The sequence below is a fragment of the Anser cygnoides genome, chromosome 32 (genome assembly GCF_040182565.1).
Source record: "Anser cygnoides isolate HZ-2024a breed goose chromosome 32, Taihu_goose_T2T_genome, whole genome shotgun sequence".
NCBI classification, from domain to species: Eukaryota; Metazoa; Chordata; class Aves; order Anseriformes; family Anatidae; genus Anser; species Anser cygnoides.
Genome location: NC_089904.1, coordinates 2,277,039 through 2,291,282, shown reverse-complemented (window position 1 = coordinate 2,291,282; position 14,244 = coordinate 2,277,039). Strand labels below are relative to the sequence as shown.

The 14,244-nt window shown below is 49.6% G+C and overlaps 1 protein-coding gene across 8 annotated transcripts in view; it reads right to left on the bottom strand.

The window, feature by feature from the left end:
* The window catches only part of LOC106048874 (cyclic AMP-dependent transcription factor ATF-7), a 65,380-nt gene that overhangs the window by 40,201 nt on the left and 10,935 nt on the right, over positions 1-14,244 (bottom strand). For 7 of the 8 annotated variants that reach the window (XM_066985382.1, XM_066985385.1, XM_048054707.2 and 4 more), the window contains one exon: positions 3,956-4,024. In XM_066985382.1, coding sequence (XP_066841483.1) covers positions 3,956-4,003 — 48 coding nt within the window. In that variant the 5' untranslated portion in view covers positions 4,004-4,024. Of the gene's footprint in view, positions 1-3,955; positions 4,025-10,436; positions 10,509-14,244 lie in introns of those variants that run through there. The other variant, XM_048054699.2, reaches the window with a different exon arrangement.

Below are 14,244 nucleotides of genomic sequence, written 5' to 3'. Positions count from 1 at the left end.
TAGCAGCGCGCACCACCTCCAGATTAGTTTCACCCAAGGTGTTCAATGAAAGTCTGACTCGGGGCACAGCTCCACGCCTCCCGCGGGCGTTTCGAGGCAGCAGCGCGGGGCTCACGGCCCCATCGAAGCGCTCCTCTCCCTCCGTGCAGAGGGGGCTAGGGGAAGGGGGCCAGGGAAAAACGTGCCAGCTGTCCTCTTGGAGCAGAAACCGGATAAATGACCTTGAGAAGAATCCTCTTTAAAAGCAGTATATGCGGCGCATTTAGAAGTCAGCTGTGTCGCAGCAGCCTCGCCGTTGGGAAGCGATCGCATGCAGAATCCAAAAATAACACCATTAAAGACCTAGCAACCAAAACATGTTTACGTGCCCACTGAAAGCCCACTGCTTGTGATGATACGGGAGGGCACAGCAAGACCTGCCCGTCTATTTTTGGTGGCCGTTCCCCCTTCCCCCTCCGCACTTCCCTGAAAAATTCGCTTTATGGCCTTTTTTCTACATAGAAGGGACAAAGGGAAAGCAGGAAAGAGGCAAAAAGCACAGCAGACAGGGCTGGTGCTAGCTGTAGAGGGGAAGAACCAGCTAATGATACAAAGGAATTACACTGGGAAGCAACAGATTTTTTTTTCCTTTAAACCGAAGTGGGAAAATCACCACTGGCTTCCCAGTAATTGCCTGCAGTCTCCTGTTCAAATTAGCCTGGCTCTGCTCTCCCTTCTCCCGTGACCTCCCATGTACTGTGTGCCTCAAAGCAGCGTTTGCAGGAGGCAGATCGCTGATTTTAGGGAGAGGAAAAGGACTGCTGACTTCCCCGTGCCTGCTCCCCCAGCTGATCACAAAAGCCCAAAGCCCATCGCAGCCTGCTTGGGACCGCGGTGGCCTGGGCACGGGGACTGGTTGGGGAGCAGCCCACCAAAAACAGATCGCACCCCTCAAACAGGGAAATACCCAAGAGAGCAGAAATCTGCAAGGACCGAAACATGCCAGCGGGTCAGGCATGGGCTCAAAGGTTTAGAGATGAGAGAACGGAACAGAGACATCGGAGCCGTGCTGGCGAAGGCAGCGTCCCGAAAATGATGACCGTGATGACCGAAGAGGCAGAGAGGCTCAACAGCCAACGGCACCCTCCCTTTGCAACGGCTTTCTTCCTACACAAGATGCACACAGAGGTCTTCAAGGATCAGAAGAAAACCTGCAAGGAAGTCTCCTCCAGTGCCAGCCACAGCCTGGCTCTTTTTTGGGCTGGGAAACATCCTCCTGTGCTTTCAGTGACAACACACCGTTTGTGTGCTGGGGTGAAAATCAAATTACCTTCCAAAAAGCTCAAAACTCTGCATCCTGCTGACTCTCACGGGTGCCAGAGGCATTCGGCACCCGTAGGAAGGTTGGGATCCCGCGGATTTCACTGCCCCTGATACCTGTGTTTGAAGACAAGCGTTTCAATCTTTAGGAAACAAGGGAATGAACAGAGAGAGGCGCAGCCGCCTCTGACCCTTATTAAGGCTTCACTTTAACATCAGCCTACACGAATAAGCCATTTTTGATGGGATGATCCACGGCGGCTTGCCGAGGGTCAGGTTTTAGTGCCAAAAGGCACCACAAGCTGCTGGGGAAACAATGCAGCACGTGCTCGAGAGCTCAAGCCCCGCAGACAGCTGCTGGCAGCCATCATCCCCCCAACATCGAATATTAAAAATAAATCCAGATCTGAAGCAGCCAACTGCACTTCCCTGTCCGGCTCATCTGGAGGATCCAATTTTATTCCACTTGCCCACTGAACACTGATTTGGGCTGATCCCTTCCACCATCCTTCCAGCTGGTACCGCTGTGTTTTAAGGGCGAGCAGAATTTGGAAAGGCTCTAAAAAGCTTCAACATGAAGCTGATGTGGAGAATAAAGGACAAAAAAAAAATGCACGCAAGATACTAGGACTCACAGGGAGAGGTTTGGGGCTCTATGTATTCAGTTAGCCCGAAGCACCGTTAAGGGGTGACTTGACCCATCAGTAAACACCTACAGACATCAGAAATTTGATAGAAAGGATTTTCTGTCTAAGAAACAAAAATTAATAAGATCCACAGCCTGGAAGCTGCAGCTGAACAGGTTCAGACTGGAAATAAGGCATAATTTTTCCTTACCAGAGAGAGCAATTAACTATTAGAACAACTTAACCGAGGGCTGTGGTGAATTTTCCATCACTGGAAATATTTTAAATCAAGCTTGGATCATCATTATTTAATACATGCTCTGGTTTGAACAGGTATTGAAGGACGTTCTAGGAAACTGTGCACGAGGTCAGGTTAGATCACAATGAATCATACCGGTATGAATTACCCGGATTCTAACATTTCAATATTAACATGAAGAATTGTCAGAATTACCCATAAGCAGCAGTCTGGAACAGCGAAAGGAGGAAGCAACCACCTTTATATGTCATTTGTGGGAGATTGTGGGAGATTAAATTTAAATACATTGTTGTTTGCCTTAATTGCTTGTTTGAATCCGATTTTAAGGTTGTATGATTGAAGTGCTCACATCATTAAGTGCTCAAATACAGCTAATACATTTTATAAATGACTTGCACAATTTCACAGGCAAAGAAGTTCAAGATAAAAAGCAGCTTATAAAAAAAAAAAAAAAGGAAGATCACCTGCAAGTGGATAGAAAATGCTTCAGATGAGACTAGTGCCAGAATGACCAAAATGCTAAGGAGTCGTAACTGTGTATTTTTTTTTAATATCCGCAGTCCCCAAGAGTTTGCAGATGAGGTTTTTGACCCATTTCTGCGCTATAAAAATAAATGCGTCACAGAATTCACATGCAGTCTCTGAAGACATGCCCCAAGGATGGAGAATTATCTTTAATTCCAATTAAGAGACCCACAAGAGGCATTAAAGTATTAAATACCCCAAAGAATCACATGGGGGACAGGAATACCACCCTGGGATCGGTCAGACCTCCCAAATGCGTCACAGGCACAACAGTTTGGCAACCTGGCATCCAGTGGTTGCAGTCAGGAAAACTAAGTGTGTGTAGACCACTTAATAGCTAATTAAAACCCACAATTCCCCTCTCCCTCCACCATAAGAGGTTCAAACGCTTCGGAACAGACAAACCCAATTTTCCTTGGACTCCGTACAGTTCTGTACTTCCACAGAAGCCCCGCTTCCTAATAAATCCCATTAAAATGGCCCCAACAGTGGTTGCAGAATCCCCCTGTCCCTCCCGTTACTACAGCAGGAAAGCTACCAAGATGCTACGCCACTGAGAGACTCCAAACTGGGCTTTGGGAAAGCACTAATTTCATCAAAATCCAACAAAAAGGTGCCTTCCCAGGCAGGCACACCTACGAGAAGGGTCCTATTGCTGCAAAGGGGATGTGACTCATTCAAGGATAAGCGTTTGCCCTAAGAAAGCCAGCAAAAGTTTTGCAAGGCCGTAACCAACCCCAGCAAGTCAGCCGTGGAAGAAAAAAAATTCACAATGGGTCTTTTTTCTTTTTTTTTTTTTTTGGAGCCCAAAATAGTCCATGGCAGTTTGGGGTCCGCATAACACGAACCATCAACTGTCACATTCTCAGCTGCTTTACAGAATATGCCACAGCAGCTAACTCATCCTGACAGAGAGCGAATGCCTGTCCTTTGGTTAAACAGCCTTGAAAGAAGATGAGCAACGTTATCAGAAAACATTAACGGGAGATCAGCATGTTTCCTCTGGGCTGTGTGGGTCTCAGGGAAAACACCGACAGAATAACAACACGCCGCAGAGCCAGGCAGCTTTCATTACTTTGGAGTGCCTGCACTTGCTCATAACCTGGATTTACACACTGCAAATCCTCTGATCTGATTACCTCCAGTGATCACGTAAAACACCGGCTTTAAACTCTTTGCCTCAGTGATAAAACAGCCACTTTGATTCACAACGACACATTCACAATAAAGTATACTGTAAACGTACCTGTCCGCAGCCGGGGGCATTGCACACAAACGGCCTGTCGTCTCCCATATTTCATGCAGCTCAGCTAAGCTGGGGAGAAAGGAGAGAAGAGGAAATTGTTAAATAAGCTAAAAAAAAAATATTAAAAATCTCAAGAGCAGAAGCAGCCCTCTGCAGGACCGTCATTAATCACAGGGAAGGAGGATCTCCTTGTGCCCTAGATCGCCATCAGGGAAGAGAAATTAATCCAACCCGAGTTTAAGTAAGGCTTCGGAGGGCCTGGCTGATTTTTCACGTACGAAGTGGAGGAGGCAGCGTGGCTGGAAGGGCTCATTGGGAACCGTGACAGTGCGACAGCGTGGGCCACCGGCCAGGACACAAGCACTTGTCCACGCCTGGGCTCCCTCCGAGGCCCCACCAGCGGCTCCCTGGAGGGCCCGGCCACTTTCTGCTCTCCACGTCTCAATTTCATAGAATCACAGAACGGCTTGGGTTGAAAAGGACCTTGAAGATCACCTAGTTTCAACCCCCGTGCTCCGGGCAGGGCTGCCAACCACCAGAGCAGGCTGCCCAGAGCCGCAGCCAGCCTGGCCTCGAATGCCTCCAGGGATGGGGCATCCACAACCTCCCTGGACAACCCGTCCCAGTGCCTCACCACCCTCTGAGGGAAAAACTTCCTCCTAATATCTAACCTAAATCTCCCCTGTCTTAGTTTAAAACCATTCCCCCTTGTCCTATCGCTATCAACTCATGTAAACAGGCGTTCCCCCTCCTGTTTGTACGCTCCCTTCAAGTAGGCCGCAATGATGCTCCCTTCAGGTACTGGAAGGCCGCAGTGAGGTCTCCCCAGAGCCTTCTCTTCTCCAAGCTAAACGAGCCCAGTTCCCTCAATGTTTCCTCAAAGAAGAGGTGCTCCAGCCCTCTGATCATCTTCGTGGCCCTCCTCTGGACCCCTTCCAAGAGCTCCACATCCTTCTCGTGCTGGGGGCCCCAGGCCTGCGTGCAGTATTCCAGGTGGGGTCTCACAAGAGCAGAGTAGAAGAGACAATCACCTCCCTCTCCCTGCTGCCCACCCCTTTTTTAATGCAGCCCAGGACATAGTTGGCCTTCCAGGCCAACTTGCCGGCTCATGTCCAGCTTCTCGTCCAGCAGGACCCCCAAGTCCTTCTCTGCAGGGCTGCTCTTGAGTTCTTCTTCACCCAGTCTATATATTTCTATGTATTTCATCCCCTGCAGGACGGGGACAGAGCTCATCTCTCACAAAGAGGTGCCCAAGCCCAGCAAAGACGCACGAAACATCCCAATAGCCACAGGCGGAGGGTGTTGAGGCTGCTGCTTCACCCTCCCCTCGGATTGAGGGTAGGAAGCACGGACACACGAGCAGAGATGGTGACAATCTCCAGGAGGAAAAAAAAAAAAAAAAAGAAAAACGCGCAAGCGAGAAGCGAGCAAATAAATCCAAGTCCTCTCTACGTACAAGTTATATTTTCAATGGGAGAGAGCTAAAATTTGTCATTTAATTAATTAAGGGATTATAGGAGTGGTGCTCCGTTTTACAAGGCAATAATCTGGCTCCCTAGTGGGTAAACTACAAGGCTGGTGGCAGGGGTAGTTTATCACAGATTATAGCCAAGGATAACAAAACACTCAGTCCTATTATGCTACAAGTGAAGCTATTCTTATTAATAAAAAAAAAATAAGAGTAAATAAAGTAACCCCCACCACCTCAAATTCAAGAAATAATGGTTCCCTCCACCCACTGATATTTTTACAGCAGGATTTTAAAAAGCTATAATAAACCAAATGCTATCTCTTCGGGGGGTTTACTGCGCGAACACGTTCTGGCTGTTCGCGTCGCTTCCAGCATCTCCTCCTCCAAGTTCAGCGCTTGGCTCCAGCCACGCATGTCAGCCTGCTACAGCCAAGAGCAGAAACGAAACCAGACCGCGGCCAGAAGGCATTCACGGAGACACAGGCTCTTTTAGCCAGCCTTTTGCATTTCTAACCATGAATGCACGCATGCACGCACGCACCGAGCGGCGGCGGGAGGGTGGGGAGACTTGTTATTTTTAGGAGCTATATGAGAAAGTGTCCGAAGAACGCGACTTCACGGCACAGGGCGAGCGCACGGGCTGCAGAGAACAGCCCCCTTTTGCTTTTCTTAAAAAAGACACCAATATGCGTTTTGTTTAATAATAAAAAAGGCTATTTTTCAATGCGTGCAGCTGAAGTGGGTGGCTACACGAGGTGGAATTCCCCACCCCGAGCCCTGGTTCGGCCACAGTACAAACCAGCAACAACCAAAAGCTAGCAGCAAGGAGCTGCCAGCCCTTCTCCCCCAAAAGGGAGAGATGTCCACGACACCAGGCTGCGTTTGGATTTATTAAGCAAAACGCCAGGGCCTATGCAAACACGGACTCACAAAGGATAAATAGCCCTCTCACAAATGTAACGGGCGAGCAGCCAAAACCTCCCTAGCACAGGGCAAACTTCACAATAAAGGCAACGAATGCGGCCAGGAACAGCCCAGCAGCCCCCCAGGAAAACCCCCAGAGGTGGGATGGGGCTGGCAGAACTCGAGGGTGCCACCAGCCCTGCGCTAGAAGATTAAATCGTGATGAAGACCAGCCTTGAGGTGACCCAGCAAGATGGGTCTCAATGTGAACTCATGAAAAAAGAGGAGTTGGCACCATCCTGAACTTCCCCCAAGCTTCCCACTGGGAACTTGAGAAATGGACGTGCTGAACCGTTGCTTCTGCTGCTAAACAAGCAGGGACCTCACCTGCATCCTTCCACAACTGACTGCATCTCTTCCAAGCGGAATCGCTTCGGTGCACCTGCTGCGTCCTACCGGAGGTAACCCAGCAGCTGCCACCGCCTGCTCCGAAGGCGCAGAGAAGCCCAGGGAGCTGAGGACGTCCTACACTCAAAAGCAGCCTCTACCAAGGAGAGACGGAGAGGTTAAATGTTCCTGTAACACCGAACCACTGCTCAGATCAACTCCCTGACGCTGCGAAGAACGGAAGCAGAAAACTCTTGAAATATATTTTACCACCAGCGCTTGAGGTCCAGAAGGATTGCATCTAAACCTTCAGTGAGCTGCGCAGAAAGCTGCAAGCCGGAGTCAAGACACAGGGCTTGAGCTTTTACTATGGAGTCCTAGCAGAAGGTAACCCAATTAATACATTTTCTGTAAGAAAATAACAGAAATCAGATCAGACACAAAGGACGCATCCGCTCAAACACTAGTAGTTATTTTACTCTCTTTGTAGCACGGCAGGTGGTAAGACTCCTGTACAGGGATACAGACCGACTAAAGGTCCAACTGCTCTTTTGGGCAACCTGGATCTTGTTTTTCCCCTCCCAACAGCCAGTCTTGCTTTGTGCCTGTCTTCCTCGCCCGTAAGGGACAAGGATGTGTCCCGCAGCACTCAGCACAGCCAAGGCTCCCCGTAGCTGCAGACAGCGTTGTCCATCACGCTGGAGGCAGAAGCAAGAGGCATCACTTCCAGCCTTCTTAATCTGCATTTAGTCAACGACACGTGCAGGCTTCGACGAGTTGCTTCCTGCCTCCAAAGCAAGAGGCACAAGTTTGCACTCGTGGGGGCTCCCAGGTTAGTGTTTGAGCGGAACTCCGGGGGTGTAAATAGCAGGGAGCATGCTGAGAGCTGGCAACACGAGAGCCTGAGCGCTCCTCCTGGAGTCCTCGCGGCCAGGTACGCCAGCGAGGAGGTCTGAAAGAGGAGGCTATGCCGTCATGCTTAGAGCCTGCTCCCCAAAAAACCCCCAAAACCTCAGTTCCTCTGCTAGTCCACACCGCAGTCTGCAACCGTCAGCGATGACAATGCTCCAAGGCGAGAGCCGTGGCACCGAGGCAGCAGCGAAGTCACCGAGCTTTCAAGGAGAGTTGCAATGCCCCTTGCTGTCAGAAGCAGCCTGGTGCTGGAAGACTTTAAATCGCCCTTGAATGTTTAAGCTCCGGCGTGTGGGATGAGGTTGGGGATGGGTTTGTTTCATCAACAAACAAAGCTTATTGTTCAACACGTAGCATAATTATCGCGGAGGGAGACTGCTGTATTTCGCAGGGCAGCCAACGCTGTGCTGTTTTAATTAACACAGGTCAGGGATCCGTCCTTACCGCCGTCACTTAAGCAGCTTGCTGCCTTCACCAGTAAGAAAAACACGAGGTAGGCAGACCCCGAAGTTCATGCTTCTGATGCAGATAAAAGCTGTTTGAGAAGTTAAAGAAATGGATCAGCTGTCACTCTCGGGGTTTTGATAACCCTAAGCGAAACAGAGGCAGGAAAACAAAACAAAAACCCAGCGGCGTTTCAGGCTGCCTGCCAGCTCCTTCTGATAGCATAACAAGCAGCTCTATTAAAAAAAATTGGGGACTAACATGCTGCAAAACCCTCAGTTTACTTGATCTTGCAAAGTGTCAAGAGGATTCACTCATTCTTTACAGAAAGATTTAGCTGCTCGTTCACTACAGAATATGACTGGTATGTACATACATGTGCTCAGATTTATATCACATTTAGTCAGGATAAATTGCTTCAATAAATTCTTTTCTTAAGAACAGGCAGAATAAGCAGATGATTGGATACTGGGAACACATTCTCATCCCTCTTCCTGCAGCCGCGGGACAGTATTTCACTGTTTTGATGATTTTTAGCATGTTGGAAACAGCAAGGGGAAGCAAAGAAATGCAGACAGATTACTGAAGCGTGCTTCAAAGTTCTGTCAGCACAGACCCGACAAGCAGCTGCCGTGTCATGGAAGACTAAAAAGACACTTTCCAGCAAAGACGACCGTGCTCCACGAGCCCGTATGTGTTTTTCTCTCTCTGGCATTACTAACTCGCGCTGTATTTGCATGCAAATAACCTACAGGCTGTCTGCAAGAAAGAAGTAAACCCAAAGCCACACTTCACAGCAGTCTCGAGCGTGTGTCGTGCTGGTAATCGAGCACCCCTTGGATTTTGCACGGGGTGTTTAAGAGCACAAATTTTCTGAAGAGTAGCTGGGACAGAGCAGCGCTCTCAAGGGGAGCAACTCCTCTGCAGCACGCACAGCAGGCAGAAAAACAGAACAAACACGAGCTTCGCTTCCAGGGCTGCACCTGCCCTACAGCAGACCTCATTCCCACCTGCAGTTGCAACTTGTAATCCCTCACCAATTTGTAATCCCTCACCAGAGCAACTGTAGAGGATGTTTGCAAAGGGGCCAAGTCCAGCCAGAACAGCCACAACTCCACCACTTCTCCAGCGCCGCTTATCCAAGGGTGTCAGCACTGACAGAGCAATGACGACTTTTTCCTGAAGTTAATCTTGTTCTCTGTTTGTCGGGGACATCGCCTCTTCCTACTTCTGGCAGGGAGATAAATGAGGAGTATTACGTGAAGTGGCCCGGTGCACGCCAGGGCTGACACCAAGGTGACACAGGAGGCGCGTGCTGCGATAGCGCCCGAGAGACGAGGGGCTCTTCTGCACGAAGTGAGGCACGGCCCTTGTCCTGTTCTCAGCTCTGCTGCTGCCTCGTGCTACGATCTTGGGCACCCCACTTCCAAGTGCTCCACAGCCTGAGAAAACGAAGCCTCGGGAGGTTAAACACCCGGCCACGCAGGCTCCGTTTACTCAACTGCTGCACGAACCGTGTGTGCAGGGCGTGAAGATGTTTAAAGCTGTGGTTCCACAAGGCACTCGCCCACAGAGCCTTTTGTTAATTCGGATCCTTCGCTGGGAGGGACTGCATGCGTTTGTAAGAGCAAAAGTAATCAAGTCACAGATGATGCATAATAAAGCTAAGTATTTTGTCGTACGCGCTGTGAGGCAGCGTGCTTTAAATGTCCATTAACACAAGAGCATTTTGGACAGCCTGAGGCCTTACTGATAGCAGAGGGCTTCCATTAAGTTCTGAAGAACTAGGAGACATTGTTTTGGAGATGATTATTGGTCTGATGAAGAAAGAATAGGAGACGGTCTACTTTATTTTGAGGTTTTGGAAAATCTGAGTCAAGAGCGTGAACGCGGTGATGCAGCCACCACATCACTTTTGTGTGCAGCACGCCAAGCCCGCTGCAGATTGCTTCATAAATAATTCCGTCAGCAGACCCACCTGAAACTCACAGGGAGAATTCCCTCGCGAAGAGTTGAGAGAATTAAAAAAGAAAACCCTCAAACAAATCAAAATATCAAATTAGCACCTACAGAACTCAAACCGTACAAAATCCCCTCAGAACCGTTGAGGCTCCTAAGTGACAAATCTATCACGGGCTGAACCCGGGCACGAGAAGGCTCTCAGCTAAGACAAAGACAGCAACTCACCCCTACAACGGCCTTTAGGAACCCTACAGGCTTTGATTGAGCTGCACTGAAGAGGAAGCTACTTACCGCTTTCGAAGCGTTTTGTCCTCTTAAAGCTTAAACCCAGCAGAAAAAGGCCTCAGCGTTTCAGAACGCGTACTGCAGATGAAACGTATTTAAAGCTGTGTTTTAACTAACCTGGTTCCAGTGTCTGCTGTGGACAGGCTCAGCTGTAATCCAGGCTAGCCGTGAGGATCCCTACTCTAGGCAAGCCCCTGTGAAGGGAAGGCAGACAGGTGGGAGTGAAGAGTTTTGCCCTCAGCACCGGAGGCTGCAGACGGAGAAACCTTTGCCAGTTCTGATACTGCCAAAGCATACTGTAATTCGGAGACACACGACCACGACCCCCGCCATTCTGGGGATGTAAACTCCACGGGCTTTTCAAACGGCTGCTTTTGAGGTTGCTTTGCTGTTATCCTTCCCTGTGGCTCTGCCGAATAACGAGAGGAGGTGCTGGGATGGGAAGCAGGAAGACGGCCCAGCTCAGGACCTGCCACCTGCCCATCACTTCAGCAGGTGGCTCGTTCCCCAGCACAGGCCCTCCTGCTCTTGCATGTAAATTTTTCCTGTAAACAGGAAAATTCGGCCTTTTCCCACCAAATTTCTCCATCACCCCTGCTGCCCACCAACATCCACGCGCACACGCCGTCATCCCAGTCCCATACCACCCCCTGGCTAAGAGGATCAGTAAATGGAGACTACTACATTTACCATGTATATATTTACTCTACATTTACTATGTATTTACTTGTAAATCCCAGTAAGCACTAACAAAAGGTGGGATTTTTGAATTCAGCAACGAACCACGATCGAGGTGGGAAGTTCCAAAGAGGTTAAAAACGATGCCTGTGCTCATATACAGAAAGGATGACACTGAGTATTTTAAAACACACATTTTACACACCTAAATGGGCTCTTGGTACTTGCTGGAACCTCTCCTTCCTGCCCATCTCAACGCCTGAACTGCCCACCGGGTCCCCTGTTCACGAGGAACTTGACTGGGACGCTGGTCTGGGGAGAAGCTAGTTTTGCTTACCTCAGTAATGAAAATTTCCACTTTTTTTTTAAAGTTTAATTCTTCCTACAGATATTAAAGTCAGCCCATATGCTGCTTTCCCCCTGGTATATCAGTCCATAAACCCAAGTAGTCCCAAAGCACGTTAACTAGCCCATTAAGAAAAAAACTAAGCCCGTTATCCTAGTCTAGACAGACACCTAGGGGTAATATTTTAAGTCCCTTAAAAGGAATTAGATGTACTACATGCATCAACAACAGCAATGAAAGACCAGCCTTCCTGAAAAGGATTTCCCCCAGGATGCGTGTTGGCACCTCGTGGAAGCCATTTTAAAGAACTTCCATTTGGAAGCAGTTTAGGGAAAGAGGCAAAAAGCAGGATGCAGGTTTTCAAGCTCACGTTGGGCATTCGTGTGGCCCTTCATCCATGCTCTGCATCCTGCCACATGCCCTAACCTAGCTCCAGAGAGGATCAGGGTTTCTGAGCTGTGCCTGTAGCCACGGGACAAGTCCTGGTTTTGGTCGGCAGCACAAGCCTGATGCCACAGAAATGGCTCGAGTCGGGCTCTTCGCCTCCTGTGATGCTTCCTGCAGCCAGGCTTTCACAAGCTCACGTCCCTACAAACATCCCGCGTTCCTCGGGGCCCTAACCCGTGTCAGGGCGCAGGTAGGAGCGGCGCGGTTTCTTGTTCGTAAAGCTTCCACGGACCTGTTCCAGCTGAATCACCGACAAGTACTTGAGGTCTGAAAGCAGCCTCGAGCCAAGATCTGGAGCTCTGAGTCATGCCTCCTCTGGTCTGCAACAGTCACGAGCAACCTCAACCGCAAAGAGAGATGACGGCCCCCCAAAATGCTGCTGGTCCCATCTCCCCTCCCACGTCCAGCTTCCCCTACAGACAGCACCTCCTGCACCCAACACTGGCACCCCCCAGCTCCCACCACCCAGAAAACATTTTTTCTGGATCACCTCAACCCCCCCCATGAAAAAAAACCCACAAAACTCGTCCTTAAATCTGAAGATGGAAGAAACTCCCCGGCCACTTACTGCTGAATGTTGGGGGATAGAGATAGAATGAAAAATGCTCTAAAAATAAGGCCCTATTGTTGTACTTGCATGTGACTATTGTTATTGCAGGAATGCTTGTGCCCAACACTCTTTTACATCTGTGTCTTGCAAGACAAGCTGAAATACTTCAAATCCCAGAGAATGCTCGGGTGTCTGCAAAAATTGCTCTGCTTTGGATTTGCCAACACAGCCCCGCAGCACAGCTCCCTGCTCCAGCAGGAACGCGCTTCCTCGTACACCAGCACAAGCACATTTATGGTTTATTCCCATAAATCATAAGGATAAACTTTACATTAATGTGACCACAAAATTAAAGCTAGAGGTTGCACCAGCTATGAAACAAAACCAGAAGAGCTGCAGAGCTACCTCCTAAAAATAGGCTGAAAGTGGAACAGAAAACAAAAGCAAACGGCGTGCTCTGCTGCCACAAGCCTCCCTCTGCTACCACTTACTTGCCTAGGAAGTGAAGAACGAGCAGCAAAATGCGTTGGAAGGAAAACTGCTGCAGACAGGGACATCAAGAGGCACCTAGAGAACTGCTCGTAAGTCACGAGAAGACTGTCAGGGAAAGGTGCAGTGCAGAAACAAAAGGGCTCTTAGCTTCCAGCAGATGAACGCGCGCCCAGGTACCGTGGAGCATCCCTCGCTCCACGTTCCAGCCGTGCAGGAGTTTACCCACACTTATTTTTCAGCCTCCAGTAAAAGTCTTCGGTCCCCCGCTGCGCTCTCGTATCCCTCAGACTCGCAGCCTCCGAAAGAACGAACGGTTGCTCGAGTGCTGCGCTGAGAGAAGGGGCAGTTTAGGGAATTTCAGCACAGTTTAGGGCATTTCGGCCTCAGTTTTAAAAGCCTGCCAAGAGCTACAGATACGGTGGGAGGGGGGACGAGGAAAAAAATCAGACAAACCAGGCGGGGGAACTGTGCCGGTGCCTCGGCGTTGGGAGCGCTGCTGGCACCACGGTGGCACTCGGCACCCCAGGAAGGCTCTCACCAGGACGCCAGGGCTCGGGAATCTGTCTGTTTGCAAGCAAAAAGAGGGTGCCCAAACAGTGCAGTGCAGCCTGGCACAGGTTTTAACTGTTTGGCTCTCCCAAATCAAAAAGCACCCTTCGCAGTCAGACCTAAAACTCATCACGGACGTGCAGGAACAAGCCTGAGCAGAGGTGCAGCTAAAGGTAAGGTGTCTTTCCACCGACAGGCAGCACAGAAAACCTGTTTGCTATCGTCCCAGGCTGTTAAATAGGGCAAAGAGTTTTCAAGAAGGGTGGAGGACCCGGAGCAGGCTGCAGCTTTTGTAAGTAACAGCGCTTAGCCCACAGCAGAAGCAACAGCAGTGCTGAATCTGAAACAGTGCTCTTACAGTAATCCCTACATTTACCAAAAAAAAGAGGAAAGGCTTCTCACAGAAGCCTTTGTCAGCTGGGATCACCACGAGGCACGACCCGGGTACCAGTGCTCGGAGGGCCAGCAAAGCCTGCCTTCTGCCTTCTCCTCCATCACGTCACCGTGCTCCTCGCCGTCCTGCTTCTGGCACGCCAGCTTAACGTGAGAGGTAAAACAGAGCTAGGAGTTAACTTTTTTTTACGAGACTGAGCTACATGGGATTAATTCTCACAGACTAATGAGTCACAAGGCCATCCCAGATCAATTTGGGTAACTTTGCTGAGACCTGGGAGCTACGCCAAGAGCATTAACAACCAGAGCCACGATACAAACAAGCCTATTCAAACACAAATGGGGCTCAAGACACTAGCCCAAGCCCCAAGGACAGGCAGTACACTGCTACTGGGAAGAAGAGATAAAACCACAATAAACTAGATTATTATAGATGGCTGCACAGAATCTGTGCTGCAGCATACATCTTC